At 46.7% G+C, this 24694-nt stretch overlaps 1 protein-coding gene across 3 annotated transcripts in view; it reads left to right on the forward strand.

Moving 5' to 3' along the window:
- The window catches only part of LOC120997233 (cytochrome P450 2K6-like), a 265867-nt gene that overhangs the window by 185075 nt on the left and 56098 nt on the right, over positions 1-24694 (forward strand). For all 3 annotated transcript variants that reach the window (XM_040427230.1, XM_040427228.1, XM_040427231.1), the window contains 2 exons: positions 59-200; positions 6581-6765. In XM_040427230.1, the coding sequence (XP_040283164.1) occupies positions 59-200; positions 6581-6765 (327 nt within the window). The remainder of the gene's footprint in view (positions 1-58; positions 201-6580; positions 6766-24694) is intronic.

A 24694-nucleotide genomic window follows, 5' to 3' on the forward strand; every position in this document is an offset into this window, starting at 1 on the left:
TGAATGTATGGACGATAATGTAGTGAGAACTCAATTTGTATACCAACCTTCTTTGCAGGAGGCAGGAAACCCCCAATCGTATTTCCACAATGGAAATTTGACAAGAGTCGTCAGGAACTTATTTTCTGCAGGAATGGAGACAACATCCACCACATTGCGCTGGGGACTTCTACTGATGATAAAATACCCAAAAATCCAAGGTATACAAGGTGCTTCATATTAAGCCCTTCGTTTCCAAGCTATGGCTCTCTGTCAAAAGAAAACCTACAACTCCACGTAAGCTGAAGTTTGGAGCCCACTGACTGTGTCTAGTATTTCTATTTTAACAAAGCCTGTTGAATCTGAAATAAAGACACGTGACAATAAAAATGGTTTATTAAGATAGGATTAAAGAAAAAAAAAAGAGTATTTATCAAGGTAGAAAGATTGGAGCATAGCTGAGTTGCCTGGTAGCCATTACTTTAGCACTCAAAAATACCCCACCGCCTTTTTTCTAGTATAGTACGTGACATTGTGATTATTTGTTTTGAGTCAGACCCCCAGAAGATCTTCCAGTGGGAGTAAACTCTGGTACAATAATGGGCTCCAAGGATGCCAACAACCCTATTCAGGGGTGACTGTGGAGCAATTATATGTTCGTACATCTTATGTGAACATTGATAACAAACAAGAACATAATGCAAGCAACATTAATGTGCATATGTTTCCCAACCCTTGTAAGGGAGTAGGAATGTCTCCAAGGTTAATCAGGGAAAACATCTAAATTGCTTGGGTCTCTTCCAGGTATTTCCAGTTTGTTTGCTTTCTGTGCATATCAATAGGATTAGGAGTTGCCATAATATTTAAGCGGGCATAAAAGATGCGATCAGGGAACAAATAAAGCAAACTCATTTGTCAGCTGACCGGCAGACCTTTTACACTCTGCAATGATAGGGTGTCACTACCAGAGCTTTGGGACGTTCTCACAGCTCTGTTTCTCCACCCCTGTGATGATGTCACTACTAGAGCTGGGAGGAGGTTTCTGTTTCCTTCCTCCCAGCTGTTCCTCCTCCGTTTGATTTCCCTGACTTTATATTCCCCCTTTTCCTATTGTAGGTGTGGATTATATTTCTCATTTGGGTTGTAGCTCTTGCTTGAGTATCTTCCCTTGTATGCTATCCTTTCACTGGACCTGTGTTCTGCTGCAGCAAGTACTCCGGATATTGCCAGCCTGTCTTTGGATCCGTCTTCACTGCGGCTGCAGCCCTTCAGCTAAGTGTGCAGACATTGCTGTGTATCTGTGTGTTTTCTGACTGGATCCGAGGCGACCACGGTTCCCTCCATATACTGAGCAGGGCACCGGTGGCCGTGCCCCTTCCACTATTGTAGGGGTTACAGTGGTCATCAGTCTTAGGTACGCGGGCATGCCTCCTTCCACCATTTGGATCCGGGCATGGGCTTAGCAGCATAGGGAGAGCTTTTGAGGGTCTGACAGGGGTCACCCTTTATCCTCCCTAGTTTGGGTCCGGTCAGTAGCTCTATTTTCTGTGCATGCTCTTGTTGCTCACATACAGCCGTGACATTATAATCCACCAAAACCGTCTTTTTTTACATGGATCCGCTTTCTGGCCTGGTTGACCGCATGCAGGGTCTTTCTTTGGAGGTAGCGGATCTCCGTCAATCTATGACTCAGCTTCAAGCATTGGGCTCTGCTCCGGCCCATGGAGTCTGTTGCGAGCCAAAGGTCTCACTTCCGGAAACGTTCTCCGGGGGCAGTGAGAGTTTTGTTCGCTTCAGAGAGGCATGCAAACTCCATTTTTGCTTGTGTCCACATTCCTCTGGTAATCAGGAGCAGAGGGTGAGGATTGTCATCTCCCTGCTCAGGGGTAATGCTCAGACTTGGGCTTTTTCGCTGCCATCAGGGGATCCCTCCCTTCGATCCGTGGAAGGATTTTTTGTGGCCCGGGGGCAGATATATGATGATCCGGATCGTGTTGCTCTGGCCGAATCTAACTTACGTTTTTTATGCCAGAGCAAACTGTCTGCGGAGCTTTATTGTTCTGAATTTCGGAGATGGGCAGCTGATTCAGGTTGGAATGATGCTGCACTTCGGAGTCAGTTCTGTCATGGTCTCTCAGAGAGATTGAAAGATGCGTTTGCTTTCCATGAGAGACCAACGTCCTTAGAGTCTGCCATGTCATTGGCGGTACGCCTTGACAGGCGTCTAAGAGAAAGAAACGAGACCTCTCTGTCCAGCCATTGTCAGTCTAGGGGCAGTGGTGCGGACTCATTCAGTGTGCAGGGGCCTCATCCTGTCTCGCTCCCCTCTGAGGAAGAGCCCATGCAGCTAGGTCGACTTGCCCCTGATAAAATAGGATTTAGTCCTCAGAGTATGGTGTGTTTTTGTTGTGGGGGCATAGGTCATTTGGCAAATGTTTGTCCGTCTAGGAGATTCTTGAACTGTACTAAGAGCGATAATAAGAGAAAAACCTCAAAAGGTAAATCATCAAACTCTGCTTCATCTGCTACTTTGGGCAAAGTTGATGTAGGAATTGATGCTTTTCCTCTGACCTGCAGTTCCCGTTTTCTCCTGTCTGCCAGGGTGGCACTAGAGAGCAAAGTCATTTCTTGTGAGATTTTTGTTGATAGTGGAGCGGCCGTCAATCTTATTGACACTCAATTTGTAGCCATGCATGGTTTTCAGGTTTGCACATTAGAAAAGGATATACCTGTTTTTGCTATTGACTCTGCTCCACTCTCACAGAGATCTCTGAAGGGCATTGTTCACAATATCCGGTTAGCTGTAGGTGACACTCATATGGAGGATATATCTTGTTTTGTCCTTAACGGATTGCCTTCTCCTCTAGTTTTGGGTTTACCCTGGCTCACTAGACATAACCCCACTATTGATTGGCAAGGAAGGCAAATAAATGAGTGGAGTGACTTTTGTAGAGAGAATTGTCTTACAGCGACTTTTGCAGAGGTGTCTACTAAAACTGTGCCATCATTTCTCTCTGATTTCTCGGACGTGTTTTCCGAGAGCGGTGTTCAGGAGCTACCTCCTCACCGGGAGTTTGACTGTCCCATTAACCTCATTCCCGGCGCCAAGCTGCCAAAAGCTCGCCTCTACAATCTCTCACAACCGGAAAGAATCGCAATGCAAACCTATATCTCCGAGAGTCTCGATAAGGGGCATATTCGTCCCTCAAAATCACCTGTTGCCGCTGTTTTTTTTTTTGTTAAAAAAAAAGATGGCTCTCTGAGACCTTGCCTAGATTTTAGGGAGCTGAACCGTATCATGATTCGCGATCCCTATCCCCTTCCTCTGATCCCGGACCTCTTCAACCAAATTGTTGGGGCCAAGGTTTTTTCCAAATTGGATTTGAGAGGCGCGTACAACCTGGTCAGGGTCAGAGAGGGGGATGAATGGAAAACGGCCTTTAATACCCCTAACGGGCATTTCGAGAATCTCGTTATGCCTTTCGGCCTGATGAATGCTCCGGCCGTCTTTCAGCATTTTGTTAACAGTATTTTCTACCATTTAATGGGGAAATTTGTATTGGTGTATCTTGATGATATTTTGATTTTTTCCCCTGATGTTCAGACCCATCAGGATCATCTTTTTCAGGTTCTGCAGATTCTGCGGGAAAATAAATTGTACGCCAAGCTGGAGAAATGTGTTTTTATGGTATCGGAGATTCAATTTCTGGGTTTTCTCCTCTCTGCTTCTGGTTTTCGCATGGATCCGGAGAAGGTCCGTGCTGTACTTGAGTGGGAGCTTCCTGAGAATCAGAAGGCATTGATGCGCTTTTTGGGTTTTGCGAACTATTACAGAAAGTTCATTTTGAATTATTCCTCTGTGGTCAAACCCCTCACTGACATGACAAAAAAGGGGGCGGATTTTTCCTCTTGGTCGGAGGAGGCGCTTGCAGCTTTTTCTAAGATTAAAGAGAGTTTTGCATCTGCTCCCGTCTTGGTGCATCCCGATGTTTCCTTACCTTTTATTGTTGAGGTGGATGCTTCCGAGGTGGGTGTGGGTGCGGTTTTGTCCCAGGGCCCTTCTCCTGCCAAATGGCGACCCTGTGCCTTTTTCTCTAAAAAACTCTCCCCGGCAGAGAAAAACTATGATGTGGGAGATAGGGAGTTGTTGGCCATCAAGTTGGCTTTCGAGGAATGGCGCCATTGGTTGGAGGGGGCCAGGCACCCTATCACCGTTTTTACCGACCATAAGAATCTGGCATACTTGGAGTCGGCCAGGCGTATGAATCCGAGACAGGCCAGATGGTCTCTGTTCTTCTCCAGATTCAATTTTGTCGTCACATTCCGCCCTGGGATCAAAAATGTGAAGGCTGATGCTCTCTCTCGCTGTTTTCCGGGAGGAGGAAACTCCGAGGACCCGGGTCCCATTTTGGCGGAGGGGGTAGTTGTTTGTGCTCTATATTCGGATTTGGAGGCCGAGGTCCAGGCTGCCCAGACTGAGGCACCTGCCTGTTGTCCTTCTGGGAAGTTGTTTGTGCCTCCTGAGCTACGTCACAAACTCTTCAAGGAGCATCATGATACTGTTCTTGCTGGTCACCCCGGGAGTAGAGCCACGGTAGATCTCATTGCTCTGAGATTTTGGTGGCCGGCTCTTCGTAAGTCGGTGGAGGGTTTTGTGGCTGCTTGTGAGACGTGCGCTCGCGCTAAGGTCCCTCGTTCACGGCCTTCAGGTTCCCTTCTCCCGTTACCCATACCTTCCCGTCCTTGGACACACCTGTCCATGGACTTCATCACGGATCTTCCTCGTTCCTCAGGGAAGTCGGTGATCCTGGTGGTGGTGGACTGTTTTAGCAAGATGGCTCATTTCGTACCTTTCCCTGGTTTACCCAATGCTAAAACGTTGGCGCAAGCTATTGTTGACCATATTGTTAAATTGCATGTCATTCCCTCTGATATTGTTTCCGATAGAGGCACGCAGTTTGTGTCCAGGTTTTGGAAGGCTTTCTGTTCTCGCCTGGGGGTTCGGCTGTCCTTCTCTTCTGCTTTTCACCCGCAGTCGAATGGTCAGACTGAGCGCCTCAATCAGAATCTGGAGACATATTTGCGCTGTTTCGTGGCAGAGAACCAGGAGGATTGGTGTTCATTTCTCCCTCTTGCTGAGTTTGCTCTGAACAACCGCCGTCAGGAATCTTCTGATAAGTCGCCATTCTTTGGTGCATATGGGTTCCATCCGCAGTTTGGGACATTCTCGGGAGGGGCTCTTTCTGGTTTGCCTGAGGAGGAGAGATTTTCTTCGTCTTTGTCTACCATTTGGCAAAAGATTCAGAGTAATCTTAGAAAGATGAGTGAGAAGTATAAGCGTGTGGCTGATAAGAGACGTGTGCCTGGTCCGGACCTGAGTGTGGGTGATCTGGTGTGGTTGTCTACAAGAAATATTAAACTGAAGGTTCCCTCCTGGAAATTGGGTCCCAAGTTTATTGGGCCTTATAAAATCTTGTCAGTCATCAATCCTGTTGCCTTCCGTCTTGATCTTCCACGGGTTTGGAAGATACATAATGTATTTCACAGATCTCTCTTAAAACCATATGTCCAGCCCACGGTACCCTCCTCTTTGCCTCCTCCTCCGATTTTGGTTGATGGCAATCTGGAGTTTGAGGTTTCCAGAATTGTGGACTCTCGCATTGTCCGCAGTTCTCTCCAGTACCTCGTTCATTGGAAGGGTTATGGTCCTGAGGAGAGGATGTGGGTTCCGGTGTCGGACATTAAAGCCACTCGCCTCATCAGGGCATTTCATAGGGCTCATCCTGAGAAGGTGGGTCCTGGGTGTCCGGAGTCCACCCGTAGAGGGGGGGGTACTGTCACTACCAGAGCTTTGGGACGTTCTCACAGCACTGTTTCTCCACCCCTGTGATGATGTCACTACTAGAGCTGGGAGGAGTTTTCTGTTTCCTTTCTCCCAGCTGTTCCTCCTCCGTTTGATTTCCATGCCTTTATATTCCCCCTCCTCCTATTGTAGGTGTGGATTATATTTCTCATTTGGGTTGTAGCTCTTGCTTGAGTATCTTCCCTTGTATGCTATCCTTTCACTGGACCTGTGTTCTGCTGCAGCAAGTACTCCGGATATTGCCAGCCTGTCTTTGGATCCGTCTTCACTGCGGCTGCAGCCCTTCAGCTAAGTGTGCAGACATTGCTGTGTATCTGTGTGTTTTCTGACTGGATCCGAGGCGACCACGGTTCCCTCCATATACTGAGCAGGGCACCGGTGGCCGTGCCCCTTCCACTATTGTGGGGGTTACAGTGGTCATCAGTCTTAGGTACGCGGGCATGCCTCCTTCCACCATTTGGATCCGGGCATGGGCTTAGCAGCATAGGGAGAGCTTTTGAGGGTCTGACAGGGGTCACCCTTTATCCTCCCTAGTTTGGGTCCGGTCAGTAGCTCTATTTTCTGTGCATGCTCTTGTTGCTCACATACAGCCGTGACATAGGGAATGAGTTTTCCATTTGGCCAATAACCCATAAACATAAAGTGTCTTTAAAATAAATAAATAACCACCTCATATAGACAAGAGCTAACAAGAAAATAAAATATGTTAATTTTAGTATTTTCTCTTATTTTGCTTAGAAAAGGTCCAGTTGGAGATTTCTCGAGTCTTAGGATCTGCACAACCCATGTACAGCCACCGAGGACAAATGCCCTTCACAAATGCAGTAATACATGAAATCCAGAGGTTCTCTGACATTGTTCCTCTGAATTTGGCTCACGAAACAACCAAAAATGTGGCCTTTAAAGGATATTTTCTTCCAAAAGTAAGTAAAATATTTTCCTTTTTGTATCTGTGATATCTGACAAGATAATTTCTATTAGAGCATTCAAAAGAAACTAAGCTCATCTACACATGGCCATGTTATCAACCTATATTTGCAAATTAGCTCACTTTCCAAAAATAGAAATCTGTGTCTCTAGTGCCTACAGATGGAAGGTAGTTATCCTACATTATGTCAATTTGTAAGCTTTTAAACAGGCCTTGAGATATAGAAATGTTGTATTAAAGCTAAGCCAGTAGCTGATCTGCAGACAGCTTATCATATAGTTATCATATATGTAGGAATTCCATGACCTATAAGACTCATTGCCCCTAATAGGCCCTATCTACAGTGCCTTGCAAAAGTATTCACACCTGACTTTTTCATGTTTTGTTACATTACAGCCTTAAGTTCAGTGTTTTGTTAATCTGAATTTTAGGTAATGGATCAGAACACAATAGTCTAAGTTGGTGAAGTGAAATAAGAAAAATATATGTGACACTTTTTTTGTATACAAAGTTGGCATTTGACCGAGATATTTATCTCACCCAGCATGGATATATGTAAAATGACACCCCAAAACACATTGCCCAACTTCTCCTGAGTACGGCGATACCACATGTGTGATACTTTTTTGCAGCCTAGGTGGGCAAAGGGGTCCACATTCCAAAGAGCACCTTTAGGATTTCACAGGGCATTTTTTACACATTTTGATTTCAAACTACTTCTCACGCATTAGGACCCCTAAAATGCCAGGGCAGTATAACTACCCCACAAGTGACCCCATTTTGGAAAGAAGACACCCCAAGGTATTTTGTGATGGGCATAGTGAGTTTATGGAAGTTTTTATTTTTTGTCACAAGTTAGTGGAATATGAGACTTTGTAAGAAAAAAATAAAATAATAAAATCATCATTTTCCGCTAACTTGTGACAAAAAATAAAAAATTCTAGGAACTCGCCAGGCTCCTCATGGAATACCTTGGAGTGTCTTCTTTCCAAAATAGGGTCACTTGTGGGGTAGTTATACTGCCCTGGCATTTTAGGGGCCCTAATGCGTGAGAAGTAGTTTGAAATCAAAATGTGTAAAAAATGCCCTGTGAAATCCGAAAGGTGCTCTTTGGAATGTGGGCCCCTTTGCCCACCTAGGCTGCAAAAAAGTGTCACACATCTGGTATCGACGTACTCAGGAGAAGTCGGGCAATGTGTTTTTGGGTGTCATTTTACATATACCCATGCTGGGTGAGAGACATATCTCGGCAAAAGACAACTTTTCCCATTTTTTATACAAAGTTGGCATTTCACCGATATATTTATCTCACCCAGCATGGGTATATATAAAATGACACCCCAAAACACATTGCCCAACTTTTGAGTACGGCGATACCACATGTGTGACACTTTTTTGCAGCCTAGGTGCGCAAAGGGGCCCAAATTCCTTTTAGGAGGGCATTTTTAGACATATGGATTCCAGACTTCTTCTCACGCTTTAGGGCCCCTAAAATGCCAGGGCAGTATAAATACCCCACATGTGACCCCATTTTGGAAAGAAGACACCCCAAGGTATTCCGTGAGGGGCATGGCGAGTTCATAGAAGTAGTTTTTTTTGGCACAAGTTAGCGGAAATTGATTTTTTTTTGTTTTTTCTCACAAAGTCTCCCTTTCTGCTAACTTGTGACAAAAAGTTTAATCTTTCATGGACTCAATATGCCCCTCAGCGAATACCTTGGGGTGTCTTCTTTCCGAAATGGGGTCATTTGTGGGGTGTGTTTACTGTTCTGGCATTTTGGGCGGGGCTAAATTGTGAGCACACCTGTAAAGCCTAAAGGTACTCGTTGGACTTTCGGCCCCTTTACGCACCTAGGCTGCAAAAAAGTGTCACACATGTGGTATCGCCGTACTCAGGAGAAGTAGGGCAATTTGTTTTGGGGTGTATTTTTACATATACCCATGCTGGGTGAGAGAAATATCTCTGTAAATGACAACTTTAAAAAAAAATTTATACAAAGTTGTCAATTTACAGAGATATTCCTCTCACCCAGCATGGGTATATGTAAAAATACACCCTAAAACACATTGCCCTACTTCTTCTGAGTACGGCGATACCACATGTGTGACACTTTTTTGCTGCCTAGGTGTGCAAAGGGGCCCAAATTCCAATAAGAATTTTTACGATTTCACAGGGCATTTTTTACGCATTTGGATTCCAAACTACTTCTCACGCTTTAGGTCCCCTAAAATGCCAGGGCAGTATAAATACTCCACAAGTGTGTCACGGAACCATGAACCAGACGTACAACAAGAGATAGATGAAAATAAGAAGGCTTTATTGAAAATAAAGCTGTAAAGCAAAAGTCCAAACGGATGGTGAAACCGAGCAGAGTCTTTGCGAAGCCAGAGGTCAGGAACCAGAAGGGTAGTCAGACGAAGCCAGGATCAGGAACCAGCAGGGTAGTCAGACGAAGCCAGGATCAGGAACCAGCAGGGTAGTCAGACGAAGCCAGGATCAGGAACCAGCAGGGTAGTCAGACGAAGCCAGGATCAGGAACCAGAAGCAGCAGCAGTCTTAGAAGCATGTGAACACAAGAGGACCAAGCAAGGAACTGAAGCCACAGACCTCCTATATATATGAGCTAGGCATCCAGCTCCTCCCAGGGGAAGGAGGAGCCGCAGGGTGGAAGGCTACAAGAAACCCAGGACCCAAGATGGCCGCCAGCACATGTCAAACGAAGGAGAGCAGCAAGCAGGTAAGACCATGACAGTACCTCCCCCTCAAGGGCCCCTCCTCCGCGGAGCACAAAACGGTTTCTGAGGGAAGCGTGCGTGGAAGGCTCGGAGCAAGGCAGGAGCATGGACATCTGCGGAGGGAACCCAGGAACGCTCCTCTGGACCATAACCACGCCAATGGACCAAAAACTGCAACCGACCGCGGACCAGGCGTGAGTCCAGGATATTGCTCACCTCATATTCCTCACGATTGCCCACTTGGACCGGACGAGGCCGAGGAACCGAGGAAGTGAAACGATTACACACCAGTGGCTTCAACAGGGAGACATGAAACACGTTGGAGATCCGCATGCCAGGAGGAAGCGCAAGGGCATAGGCTACCGGGTTTACCCTGCGAAGCACTCGGAAGGGACCAACAAAGCGAGGCGCCAGCTTGGGAGTGGGCACTCGAAGGTTGAGGTTGCGGGTGGACAACCATACACGGTCTCCGACCTGGTAGGAAGGAGCAGGCGCTCGTCTGCGATCAGCCTGGAATCTCTGGCGCTGCGCAGAGACCTCAAGGGACTTCTGGATCTGTACCCAAGAAGCACGTAGGACGGAAAGGTGATCCTCCACAGCCGGAATATCCTGGGGAGAGAATACCTCCGGTAACACGGCAGGTTGGAACCCATAATTGGCCATGAAGGGAGACGTCCCAGAGGAAGAGTTCACCGCCGTGTTCCTGGCAAACTCAGCCCAAGGCAGGAGGTCAACCCAATTGTCTTGGTGATCGGAGACATAGCAACGAAGGAATTGCTCCAAGGCCTGATTGGATCGTTCTGCGGCCCCATTGGACTGAGGGTGGTAGGCCGAGGAGAAGGAGAGATGAATCCCCAACTGGGAGCAAAAGGCGCGCCAGAACCTGGACACAAACTGACTCCCCCGATCCGACACAATCTCCTTGGGCAAACCGTGCAACCGGAAGACCTCCCTGGCAAAAATCGTGGCCAACTCTTGTGCAGAGGGTAACTTCTTGAGAGGAACACAGTGGCACATTTTGGAAAACCGATCCACAATCATGAGAATGACCGTATGGCCTCGGGATGCAGGGAGGTCCACAATGAAATCCATCCCCAGGTGTGACCATGGGCGCTCCCCGGTGGCTATGGGTTGCAGAAGGCCCAACGGAAGGTGCCGAGGGGACTTACTCTGGGCACAAACGGAGCATGCCGCTACATATGCGGCGATGTCGGAACGTAGGGAAGGCCACCAGAACAGACGTGAAACAGCCCAGGACAGCTGATTCTTTCCAGGATGCCCCGCGGTCTTGGAGTTATGGTAGGTTCGCAACAACCGAGTGCGCAACTCCTCAGGCACAAAACATCTGCCGTTGGGTCTCCCAGAGGGAGCACCAGATTGAGCCGCCAAAATCTGCTCACCCAGGGGAGAGGTCAGGCTGGTGCGAATGGCGGCCAGGATATGATTCGGAGGTATGACCGAAGTCGGAATCGACTCCTCCCTGGACAGCTCGGAGTACTGCCGTGATAAGGCATCCGCCCTGATGTTCTTGGAACCGGGTAGGTAGGAGACCACGTAATTAAAACGTGACAAGAACAGAGCCCATCTGGCCTGACGTGGTGTCAATCTCTTGGCCTCAGAAAGGTAGGTCAGATTCTTGTGGTCCGTCAGGATGAGAACCGGAACCACCGAACCCTCGAGCAAGTGCCTCCATTCTTTAAGGGCCTGCACGATGGCCAATAACTCCCTGTCACCAATCTGATAGTTGCACTCCGCGGAAGACAGTTTCCGGGAGTAAAACCCACAAGGAAGCAGAGGACCCTCTGGTGTTCTACGCTGAGACAGAAGGGCGCCTACTCCCGTCTCAGACGCGTCCACCTCGAGGACAAAGGGCAACCCAGGGTTGGGATGCGACAGAATCGGAGCCGACACAAAGGCGGACTTTAGGGCCTCAAAAGCTCGGATGGCCTCGAGCGGCCAGACCTGGGAATTACTGCCCTTCCTGGTCAGATCCGTGAGAGGCTTGGCCAGCATGGAAAAGTCCCTGATGAACTTCCGATAATAATTGGCGAAGCCCAAAAAGCGCTGCAGGGAACGAAGTCCACTGGGCTGGGGCCACTGTAAGACAGCCGAAACCTTCTCAGGATCCATGGAGAACCCCTCAGCGGAAATGATGTAACCTAAGAAGGTTACCTGGGATCGGTGAAATTCGCATTTCTCAAGCTTACCGAACAGCTTGTTCTCTCGTAACCGTTGCAACACTCGTCTGACATCCAGAATGTGGGCCTCCATGGATTCAGAATATACCAAGATGTCATCCAAATAGACTACCACACACTGCTGCAACAGGTCACGGAAAACATCGTTGATGAATTCCTGAAAGACTGCGGGCGCATTGCACAACCCAAAGGGCATAACCAAGGATTCGTAATGACCGGTCCTGGTGTTAAACGCGGTCTTCCACTCATCGCCCGCCTTGATCCTTACCAGGTTATATGCCGCCCTCAGGTCGAGTTTGGTAAAGACCGTGGCCCCTTTAAGGCGATCGAACAGCTCGGAAATCAAGGGTATCGGGTAAGCGTTCTTGATCGTGATGCGATTGAGACCCCTGTAATCGATGCAAGGCCTCAACTCACCGCCCTTCTTTTTCACAAAGAAAAATCCAGCCCCTGCCGGGGACGAAGATTTGCGAATGTGTCCGCGTGAAAGCGCCTCCCTCACGTACTCCTCCATGGCCTCATTCTCCGCTACCGACAGTGGATAGACTTTGCCACGAGGAGGAACGGCACCAGATTGTAACTCTATGGCACAATCGTATGGGCGGTGCGGAGGTAGGGCAACCGCGCGCACCTTATCGAATACATCCCGGTACTCCTCGTATTCAGGAGGCAACAGAGAGTCCGAGGAAGTACACAGCAACTTGACAGACCCATGGATGCAACTAGCCCCACACTGCGGTGACCACGAGAGGATCTCGACCGATCTCCAATCGAAAGTCGGATTATGCTTCTGGAGCCAGGGGTACCCCAAGACCACCGAGTAGTGTGGAGACGAAATAACCTGGAGGCAGACCGACTCTCTGTGAACGGCACCAATGGCTATCCCCACTGGAAGGGTCTCATGAGTCACGTGTGGCGGCAGAAGGGGTCTGCCGTCTATCGCCTCAAGAGCCAGTGGGGAACCTCGAGCCTGCAGAGGAATGGAATTGGCGGCAGCGAACACACTATCAATGAACAAACCACCAGCACCAGAGTCCACCAACGCCTGGGTCGTCACCGAGCCCCCGACCCAGGAGAGGACAACAGTGATCAGTGGTTTGTCAACACAGGAAACCGGGGACGAGGAGACTCCACCCAAGATCTGCCCCCGACAGGATCTCAGGGTACGAGCGTTTCCCGGACGGTTCGGACATGCCAACCGAAAATGCCCACCGAGACCACAGTACATGCATCGGCCCTCGCGTCTCCGGAGTGCCCTCTCCCCCTCGGACAGGCGAGCAAACCCCAGCTGCATGGGTTCACCCCCAGACAAGTCATCCCCAGGAGGCGTGGGAGGAGAGGGAGGCACGGGTGGGACAGCAAACGTAGGCACCAATCTGTTAGAAGACCTCCGCAGGTTCTCCTTAAAGGAAGGTCTCTCCCTGAGTCTGGTGTCAATCAAAATCAGGAAAGAAATAAGACACTCGAGCTCAACTGGTAGGTCCTTAGCTGCAACCTCATCCTTCAAGGCATCCGAGAGACCATGAGAGAAAGCAGCGACCAGAGCCTCATTATTCCAGCCCACCTCTGCTGCCAGGGTACGAAACTCAATGGCGTATTCAGCTACGGATCGTGAACCCTGTCTGATGGACATAAGGAGCTTCGCAGCAGAGGCAGCACGAGCCGGCACATCGAATACCTTCCGAAGAGAAGCAACAAAACCGGAAAACTCGGCAACCACCGGATTGTTGTTCTCCCATAAAGGGCTGGCCCAGGCCAAGGCCTTGTCCGAGAGCAGCGAGATCAAGAAGCCCACCTTTGATCTCTCAGTAGGAAAGGCATGTGGCAGCAACTCGAAATAAATGCCCACCTGGTTAAGGAAACCTCGGCACTGAGTTGGCTCTCCCCCAAAGCGCTGTGGAAGAGGGGCAGAACCGGTCATACCCCGAAACACCGCAGGCGCAACAACAGGTGTCGGGGTAGACTCTGGCGCAACAACCGGAGCGGCAGTAGGAGCGAGCCCAGGAGCGACAACCGACCCATCGGCAACGGGAGCGAAATGAGCCGTGCGTTCAAGCAGGGTTTGCAACGCCACAGCGAACCGACCCAACAGGTGATCCTGCTGATCAAGTCTGGCAACCAGCGTGGGTAGCGAGGATGGCCCTGTACCGTCAGAATTCATGGCTTGGTCCTAATGTCACGGAACCATGAACCAGACGTACAACAAGAGATAGATGAAAATAAGAAGGCTTTATTGAAAATAAAGCTGTAAAGCAAAAGTCCAAACGGATGGTGAAACCGAGCAGAGTCTTTGCGAAGCCAGAGGTCAGGAACCAGAAGGGTAGTCAGACGAAGCCAGGATCAGGAACCAGCAGGGTAGTCAGACGAAGCCAGGATCAGGAACCAGCAGGGTAGTCAGACGAAGCCAGGATCAGGAACCAGCAGGGTAGTCAGACGAAGCCAGGATCAGGAACCAGAAGCAGCAGCAGTCTTAGAAGCATGTGAACACAAGAGGACCAAGCAAGGAACTGAAGCCACAGACCTCCTATATATATGAGCTAGGCATCCAGCTCCTCCCAGGGGAAGGAGGAGCCGCAGGGTGGAAGGCTACAAGAAACCCAGGACCCAAGATGGCCGCCAGCACATGTCAAACGAAGGAGAGCAGCAAGCAGGTAAGACCATGACAAAGTGACCCCATTTTGGAAAGAAGACACCACGAGGTATTCCGTGAGGGGCATGGCGAGTTCCTAGAATATTTTTTTTTTGGCACAAGTTAGCGGAAAATGATTATTTTTTTTTCTCTTACAAAGTCTCATATTCTACTAATTTGTGACAAAAAATAAAAATTTACATGAACTCACCATGCCCCTCACGAAATACCTTTTCTTTCCAAAATGGGGTCACATGTGGGGTATTTATACTGCCCTGGCATTTTAGGGGCCCCAAAGCGTGAGAAGAAGTCTGGAATATAAATGTCGCTGGCAGGCTACAGATCCACTCGATTACCTGCAGTTCCTGTGAACGTGCGCGCCTGTGTGTGCGCGTTCACAGGAAATCTTGCGTCTCGCGAGAGTACGCACCGGCGCGTCCAGGAGAAATAACAGGACCGCCGCAAAGACGCAATCCTGCGTACGGCGGTCCTGTAGTGGTTAAGTAAGTTGCTACATTTTTGTTAAGTGCAATGGTTAAGTGCAATCATGATAAACAGTGCATAAATTCACATTGCGGCACCTAGAAGTATAATACACACAATGGGCATGTTATCTTAAACGTTGCATAACCTGTAAACTTGAAAAATTTGTGCAAAAACATTATGCAAATATCAGTGTAATAATACGCTCAAATATCACTTGAGTCCTTTTACTTGAAAAGCTTGACTGTGGACAGGAACAATAAGTCTATAAGTCACTTGTAATCCACAGGAACAATAAAAGTTAATTGTAATCCACACAAGGTAGTGGGTAATTTGCACAATGGGTAGTTTTCCTCACAGGAAAGTCTGGAAATATTCCCCCTGGATCCCATATTTGAGGAGGCAAAAGTTCTTCTTTAAGCTGTCTGGTGCTCTTGGCAGCTGTAATTCCAGCAGAAACTTCATCTGCGTTCTCTTGGTGGCGTTCTGTGGCAGAACCTGGAATTGCAGGATCACCTTTCTCTGCAGAATCCTCTGTAAGCCTTGGCTTTTTCCTGGCAGGTGACAGGTTCTCAGGACAGCAATAAAGGATATGGCATTGGTCTTTCATAGCAAGAAGCTCTGGATTCTGTGGTGGTTCCGGAGTACATAGAGCAGTATCAGTGGATTCCTCCTTATCCTCACACACCTCAGGGCAGTGCTCCTGTATGATGGGTTCAGGCTGTACAGTAACAGTAGTAATAGGCCCAGAGATTTCTGCAGTGGCAGTGATAATAGTCACAGACTGACTCTTTTCTGGCTCTGCTATAGTAGTCAGGGGAAACTGTGGTAAAATCCGCCTGGCAGATGATCTGCTGCTGCCTACAGGAGGGACTGGGAGTCTTCTTCGCTGTGTTTGCAGCGGTTGAAAGTTTCTAGGGGCAATGACAATGTCCACAGGGCAGTCCTCTGCTTCTATTATGGCAGTAGTTATAGGAATGATGTAGGTGGCTGCAGCTGCTGTGATGGAACTCTGCTGACCTCTTGTGGCAGTTCCTGGTACTGCCTTGGTAGTGAGGGTGGCGAATTCTAGCGGGACCTCTGGGTTAAGGTGGCTTGGCCTGGGGCTTTCTCCTCTGGGCGGCGGAGTGGGAGCTCCGGCTGCCTCCGCCGCACCAGTAAGTGTCCTTAGCGGAGCAGGCCTAGGCCTGTTGGAGGTATCGGGACCCTCAGGGAGCGGTGCAGGGGCAGGTACGGACAGGGCCTGGGCCTCAGGGAGCGCGGCTGCTCCTACCTGATGTCGCGGCCGGGCAGCCGGTTCCGGTGCCTCCTGGTGGTCATCGCGGGGTCCAATCGCCGTCTGTGGTGCAGGCTTAGCGTCGGTGGCCATATTTCTTTCCGCCTTGGTGCATGCAGGAGGTAAGGGTTGAGCCCAGAGGGAGGAGTCTGCACTCCCTTGGCTCGCATTGTAAAGTTCGTGGTGGGCAGCCTTTAGTTTTCCCGCTTCTAGGGGTTCGTAGTCATCATTTTTGCGCTCTTGAGAGGGCGTTCTTGACTTTTACCGCCTCTGGGCATGAAGAATAAGCGCCATTTTACGAATATGGCGAATTAACACTTGGACTGCTGGAGCGCACATTTAGCGCTTTCTGGCTCAGCAATGAAAGTAATAAAGTCACTTTTCAGGGTCTTTGCACAAGCGGCAGCGCTTGCAGTACTGTGAAACATGCGATCCGGTCCGTTTTACCACACTTTTGGATCCGGTTCTGTTGTCAGGAATAGGCACACAATTCAATCCGATCCTGTTCCTGTGACGCCGCTTAATGCAAAGAGCAGGACACTGGGTCAGTGGGGATGCTATGCAGTGGGTCAGTATAGGTATGTGTATAAGTTTGTGACGCCAATTGCAGCTTGCGCAGGTACTGTAGCAGGGCCCTTTAAGATGTTATAACTCAAGTACCAGGTGAGGAATGCCAGAGGGGTATATTGTCTCTGTATAGAAGATGTGGTAGTGTCAACGGTGTCTCCTACCTTGGTACGGCTGGACTCCTGTATCCTGGCTCACCTGCAATAAAATTGGGTGTGGTCAGTAGGAGTAATTGAGGAATGAATGCAATTCAGACAGGAAATATAATCCAACTCGTCTTTACTTAAAGGGCTTCTGTCAGCCCACTAAACCGTTTTTTTTTTTTTTTTTGTTTAATAATAATCCCTACACTGCTATCTCTGCATACATAAGTAAAATAATAATTTTCGTTCAGTAGAATTTGATAAAACGCTATTTTTATAATATGTTAATTACCTTGCTACCAGCAAGTAGGGCGGCTACTTGCTGGTAGCAGCCGCATCCTCCGACCCTAATGACGCCCCCTCCGCATTGTGATTGACAGGGCCATGGAACGGAATCGTTCTCTGATGGCCCTGCCTGTTTTCATTCAATATCTGGCGCCTGCGCCACGGCCGTACCTATCTTCAATCTGCGCAGGCGCACTGAGAGGCGGCCACTCACTCGGCCGCTCGCTCCTCAATGCGCCTGCGCCGGGTGTAGATGTGACGTCATCGGCGCAGGCGCATTGAGGATGGAGCGGCCGAGTGAGTGGCCGCCTCTCAGTGCGCCTGCGCAGATTGAAGATAGGTACGGCCGTGGCGCAGGCGCCAGATATTGAATGAAAACAGGCAGGGCCATCAGAGAACGATTCCGTTCCCTGGCCCTGTCAATCACAATGCGGAGGGGGCGTCATTAGGATCGGAGGATGCGGCTGCTACCAGCAAGTAGCCGCCCTACTTGCTGGTAGCAAGGTAATTTACATATTATAAAAATAGCGTTTTATCAAATTCTACTGAACGAAAATTATTATTTTACTTATGTATGCAGAGATCGCAGTGTAGGGATTATTAGTAAACAAAAAAAAAAAAATAACGGTTTAGTGGGCTGACAGAAGCCCTTTAATGCAGCTTGAATCCATACAAGTTACAGCAATAGTCTTGGATCCCAGCAGGTATTGGCAATATGTGGCAGGAATCTATATATATTCTGCTTCTTGTCATATGCCTAAGAATCTGTCAGGAATCTATCTTCTGCTCTGTCTGTAGTCTGCTTGATATGGGCCTGACTAGCTGAGGCGGAATTTGGCTTCTCCTGGTCTCTGGATTAAACACTCACAGTTCTGCTCGCAGGGAATGGCTTCCTGGAGATCTGAAGATGGCTGCTTGCTTTGTCCACCAGCTGAGGTAGATGACTCAGGCTGGGAACAGTGATCCTGGGCCTCAGCCGAGGCTTGGATTCTAGGTTGGGATCCCTGTGTCTGGGAGCTCCTACCAACACAGCCTTCCCCAAGGAGGGGGCTGGTTCACACTAACTAGAACTTTCCTTCCTCCCCATGAGGCAGGATGTGGGAACATTCCACTCCTCCTCAAAGAGGGAGGAGATAGATTGGAATGAACTATTCCAATCTAGCAATACTAAACTGGCTAAGATCCTGTTACATACTGCTGCCACCTGCTGGTGTACATTGAAATTACAGCAAATATATAATACAGACCTGGAAATACATATCATGGCAATGCACAGTTAGATTACACTAGATGGAAATACACATATACACCTGACATTATTGTAGCAGGGATACAGAAGTTTAGTGACATACTTCAGGATGTTACATATATAAATAAAACTATTGTTTAGAAATAGAAAACAGAAAATTGGCATGTGCGTATGTATTCACCCCCTTTGTTAGGAAGCCCATAAAAAGTTCTAGTGCAACCAATTACCTTCAGAAGTCACATAATTAGTAAAATAATGTCCATCTCTGTGCAATCTAAGTGTCACATGATCTGTCATTACATATACACACCTTTTTTGAAAGGCCCCAGAGGCTGCAACACCTAAGCAAGAGGCATCACTAACCAAACACTGCCATGAAGACCAAGGAACTCTCCAAATAAGTAAGGGACAATGTTGTTGAGAAGTACAAGTCAGGGTTAGGTTATAAAAACATATCCAAATCTTTGATGATCCCCAGGAGCACCATCAAATCTATCATAACCAAATGGAAAGAACATGGCACAACAGCAAACCTGCCAAGATGGATGGTGCTAAATGCAGAGATATTCTTTAGCAAAACCTGTACCACTCTGTGCGTGATTTGAGGCTTGGACGGAGGTTCACCTTCCTGCAGGACTATGACCCCAAACACACTGCTAAAGCAACACTTGAGTGGTTTAACCACTTCAGCCCCCAGTGCTTAAACACCCTGAAAGACCAGGCCACTTTTTACACTTCTGACCTACACTACTTTCACCATTTATTGCTCGGTCATGCAACTTACCACCCAAATGAATTTTACCTCCTTTTCTTCTCACTAATAGAGCTTTCATTTGGTGGTATTTCATTGCTGCTGACATTTTTACTTTTTTTGTTATTATTCGAAATTTTACGATTTTTTTTGCAAAAAAATGACATTTTTCACTTTCAGTTGTAAAATTTTGCAAAAAAAACTACATACATATATAAATTTTGCTCTAAATTTATTGTTCTACATGTCTTTGATAAAAAAAAAATGTTTGGGTAAAAAAAAAATGGTTTGGGTAAAGGTTATAGCGTTTACAAACTATGGTACAAAAATGTGAATTTCCGCTTTTTGAAGCAGCTCTGACTTTCTGAGCACCTGTCATGTTTCCTGAGGTTCTACAATGGCCAGACAGTACAAACACCCCACAAATGACCCCATTTAGGAAAGTACACACCCTAAGGTATTCGCTGATGGGCATAGTGAGTTCATAGAACTTTTTATTTTTTGTCACAAGTTAGCGGAAAATGATGATTTTTTTTTTTTTCTTACAAAGTCTCATATTCCACTAACTTGTGACAAAAAATAAAAAGTTCTATGAACTCACTATGCCCATCAGCGAATACCTTGGGGTCTCTTCTTTCCAAAATGGGGTCACTTGTGGGGTAGTTATACTGCCATGGCATTCTAGGGGCCCAAATGTGTGGTAAGGAGTTTGAAATCAAATTCTGTAAAAAATGACGAGTAAAATCCGAAAGGTGCTCTTTGGAATATGGGCCCCTTTGCCCACCTAGGCTGCAAAAAAGTGTCACACATCTGGTATCTCTGTATTCAGGAGAAGTTGAGGAATGTGTTTTGGGGTGTCTTTTTACATATACCCATGCTGGGTGAGATAAATATCTTGGTCAAATGCCAACTTTGTATAAAAAAATGGGAAAAGTTGTCTTTTGCCAAGATATTTCTCTCACCCAGCATGGGTATATGTAAAATGACACCCCAAAACACATTCCCCAACTTCTCCTGAGTACGGAGATACCAGATGTGTGACACTTTTTTGCAGCCTAGGTGGGCAAAGGGGCCCATATTCCAAAGAGCACCTTTCGGATTTCACAGGTCATTTGTTACAGAATTTGATTTCAAACTCCTTACCACACATTTGGGCCCCTAGAATGCCAGGGCAGTATAACTACCCCACAAGTGACCCCATTTTGGAAAGAAGACACTCCAAGGTATTCCGTGAGGGGCATGGCAAGTTCCTAGAACTTTTTATTTTTTGTCACAAGTTAGCGGAAAATGATGATTTTTTTTTTTTTTTTCTTACAAAGTCTCATATTCCACTAACTTGTGACAAAAAATAAAAAGTTCTATGAACTCACTATGCCCATCAGCGAATACCTTGGGGTCTCTTCTTTCCAAAATGGGGTCACTTGTGGGGTAGTTATACTGCCCTGGCATTCTAGGGGTCCAAATGTGTGGTAAGGAGTTTGAAATCAAATTCTGTAAAAAATGACGAGTGAAATCCGAAAGGTGCTCTTTGGAATATGGGCCCCTTTGCCCACCTAGGCTGCAAAAAAGTGTCACACATCTGGTATCTCTGTATTCAGGAGAAGTTGAGGAATGTGTTTTGGGGTGTCTTTTTACATATACCCATGCTGGGTGAGATAAATATCTTGGTCAAATGCCAACTTTGTATAAAAAAATGGGAAAAGTTGTCTTTTGCCAAGATATTTCTCTCACCCAGCATGGGTATATGTAAAATGACACCCCAAAACACATTCCCCAACTTCTCCTGAGTACGGAGATACCAGATGTGTGACACTTTTTTGCAGCCTAGGTGGGCAAAGGGGCCCATATTCCAAAGAGCACCTTTCGGATTTCATAGGTCATTTGTTACAGAATTTGATTTCAAACTCCTTACCACACATTTGGGCCCCTAGAATGCCAGGGCAGTATAACTACCCCACAAGTGACCCCATTTTGGAAAGAAGACACCCCAAGGTATTCCGTGAGGGGCATGGCAAGTTCCTAGAACTTTTTATTTTTTGTCACAAGTTAGCGGAAAATGATGATTATTTTTTTTTTTTCTTACAAAGTCTCATATTCCACTAACTTGTGACAAAAAATAAAAAGTTCTATGAACTCACTATGCCCATCAGCGAATACCTTGGGGTCTCTTCTTTCCAAAATGGGGTCACTTGTGGGGTAGTTATACTGCCCTCGCATTCTAGGGGCCCAAATGTGTGGTAAGGAGTTTGAAATCAAATTCTGTAAAAAATGACGAGTGAAATCCGAAAGGTGCTCTTTGGAATATGGGCCCCTTTGCCCACCTAGGCTGCAAAAAAGTGTCACACATCTGGTATCTCTGTATTCAGGAGAAGTTGAGGAATGTGTTTTGGGGTGTCTTTTTACATATACCCATGCTGGGTGAGATAAATATCTTGGTCAAATGCCAACTTTGTATAAAAAAATGGGAAAAGTTGTCTTGTGCCAAGATATTTCTCTCACCCAGCATGGGTATATGTAAAATGACACCCCAAAACACATTCCCCAACTTCTCCTGAGTACGGAGATACCAGATGTGTGACACTTTTTTGCAGCCTATGTGGGCAAAGGGGCCCATATTCCAAAGAGCACCTTTCGGATTTCACAGGTCATTTGTTACAGAATTTGATTTCAAACTCCTTACCACACATTTGGGCCCCTAGAATGCCAGGGCAGTATAACTACCCCACAAGTGACCCCATTTTGGAAAGAAGACACCCCAAGGTATTCCGTGAGGGGCATGGCAAGTTCCTAGAACTTTTTATTTTTTGTCACAAGTTAGCGGAAAATGATGATTATTTTTATTTTTTTTCTTACAAAGTCTCATATTCCACTAACTTGTGACAAAAAATAAAAAGTTCTATGAACTCACTATGCCCATCAGCGAATACCTTGGGGTCTCTTCTTTCCAAAATGGGGTCACTTGTGGGGTAGTTATACTGCCCTGGCATTCTAGGGGCCCAAATGTGTGGTAAGGAGTTTGAAATCAAATTCTGTAAAAAATGACGAGTGAAATCCGAAAGGTGCTCTTTGGAATATGGGCCCCTTTGCCCACCTAGGCTGCAAAAAAGTGTCACACATCTGGTATCTCTGTATTCAGGAGAAGTTGAGGAATGTGTTTTGGGGTGTCTTTTTACATATACCCATGCTGGGTGAGATAAATATCTTGGTCAAATGCCAACTTTGTATAAAAAAATGGGAAAAGTTGTCTTTTGCCAAGATATTTCTCTCACCCAGCATGGGTATATGTAAAATGACACCCCAAAACACATTCCCCAACTTCTCCTGAGTACGGAGATACCAGATGTGTGACACTTTTTTGCAGCCTAGGTGGGCAAAGGGGCCCATATTCCAAAGAGCACCTTTCGGATTTCACAGGTCATTTGTTACAGAATTTGATTTCAAACTCCTTACCACACATTTGGGCCCCTAGAATGCCAGGGCAGTATAACTACCCCACAAGTGACCCCATTTTGGAAAGAAGACACCCCAAGGTATTCCGTGAGGGGCATGGCAAGTTCCTAGAATCTTTTTATTTTTTGTCACAAGTTAGTGGAAAATGATGATATATATTTTTTTTTTCATACAAAGTCTCATATTCCACTAACTTGTGACAAAAAATAAAAACTTCCATGAACTCACTATGCCCATCAGCGAATACCTTGGGGTCTCTTCTTTCCAAAATGGGGTCACTTGTGGGGTAGTTATACTGCCCTGGCATTCTAGGGGCCCAAATGTGTGGTAAGGAGTTTGAAATCAAATTCTGTAAAAAATGACCTGTGAAATCCGAAAGGTGCTCTTTGGAATATGGGCCCCTTTGCCCACCTAGGCTGCAAAAAAGTGTCACACATCTGGTATCTCTGTATTCAGGAGAAGTTGAGGAATGTGTTTTGGGGTGTCTTTTTACATATACCCATGCTGGGTGAGATAAATATCTTGGTCAAATGCCAATTTTGTATAAAAAAATGGGAAAAGTTGTCTTTTGCCAAGATATTTCTCTCACCCAGCATGGGTATATGTAAAATGACACCCCAAAACACATTCCCCAACTTCTCCTGAGTACGGAGATACCAGATGTGTGACACTTTTTTGCACCTTTCGGATTTCACAGGTCATTTTTTACAGAATTTGATTTCAAACTCCTTACCACACATTTGGGCCCCTAGAATGCCAGGGCAGTATAACTACCCCACAAGTGACCCCATTTTGGAAAGAAGAGACCCCAAGGTATTCACTGATGGGCATAGTGAGTTCATGGAAGTTTTTATTTTTTGTCACAAGTTAGTGGAATATGAGACTTTGTATGAAAAAAAAAAAAAAAAAATCAGCATTTTCCACTAACTTGTGACAAAAAATAAAAAATTCTAGGAACTCGCCATGCCCCTCACGGAATACCTTGGGGTGTCTTCTTTCCAAAATGGGGTCACTTGTGGGGTAGTTATACTGCCCTGGCATTTTCCAGGGGCCCAAATGTGTGGTAAGTAGGTAAATGACCTGTGAAATCCTAAAGGTGCTCTTTGGAATATGGGCCCCTTTGCCCACCTAGGCTGCAATAAAGTGTCACACATGTGGCATCACCGTATTCAGGAGAAGTTGGGGAATGTGGTTTGTGGTGTCATTTTACATATACCCTTGCTGGGTGAGAGAAATATCTTGGCAAAAGACAACTTTTCCCATTTTTTTATACAAAGTTGGCATTTGACCAAGATATTTATCTCACCCAGCATGGGTATATGTAAAATGACACCCCAAAACACATTCCCCAACTTCTCCTGAGTACGGCGATACCAGATGTGTGACACTTTTTTGCAGCCTAGATGCGCAAAGGTGCCCAAATTCCTTTTAGGAGGGCATTTTTAGACATTTGGATACCAGACTTCTTCTCACGCTTTGGGGCCCCTAGAATGCCAGGGCAGTATAAATACCCCACATGTGACCCCATTTTGGAAAGAAGACACCCCAAGGTATTCAATGAGGGGCATGGCGAGTTCATAGAAATTTTTTTTTTTTGGCACAAGTTAGCGGAAATTGATATTTTTAATTTTTTTCTCACAAAGTCTCCCGTTCCGCTAACTTGGGACAAAAATTTCAATCTTTCATGGACTCAATATGCCCCTCACGGAATACCTGGGGGTGTCTTCTTTCCGAAATGGGGTCACATGTGGGGTATTTATACTGCCCTGGCATTCTAGGGGCCCTAAAGCGTGAGAAGAAGTCTGGAATATAAATGTCTAAAAAATTTTACGCATTTGGATTCCGTGAGGGGTATGGTGAGTTCATGTGAGATTTAATTTTTTGACACAAGTTAGTGGAATATGAGACTTTGTAAGAAAAAAAAATAATAATTCCGCTAACTTGGGCCAAAAAAATGTCTGAATGGAGCCTTACAGAGGGGTGATCAATGACAGGGGGGGGGGATCAATGACAGGGGGGGTGATCAATGACAGGGGGAGTGATCAATGACAGGGGGGTGATCAATGACAGGGGGGTGATCAATGACAGGGGGGTGATCAATGACAGGGGGATGATCAGGGAGTCTAGATGGGGTGATAACCACAGTCATTGATCACGC

The sequence above is a fragment of the Bufo bufo genome, chromosome 4 (genome assembly GCF_905171765.1).
Source record: "Bufo bufo chromosome 4, aBufBuf1.1, whole genome shotgun sequence".
NCBI lineage: Eukaryota > Metazoa > Chordata > Amphibia > Anura > Bufonidae > Bufo > Bufo bufo.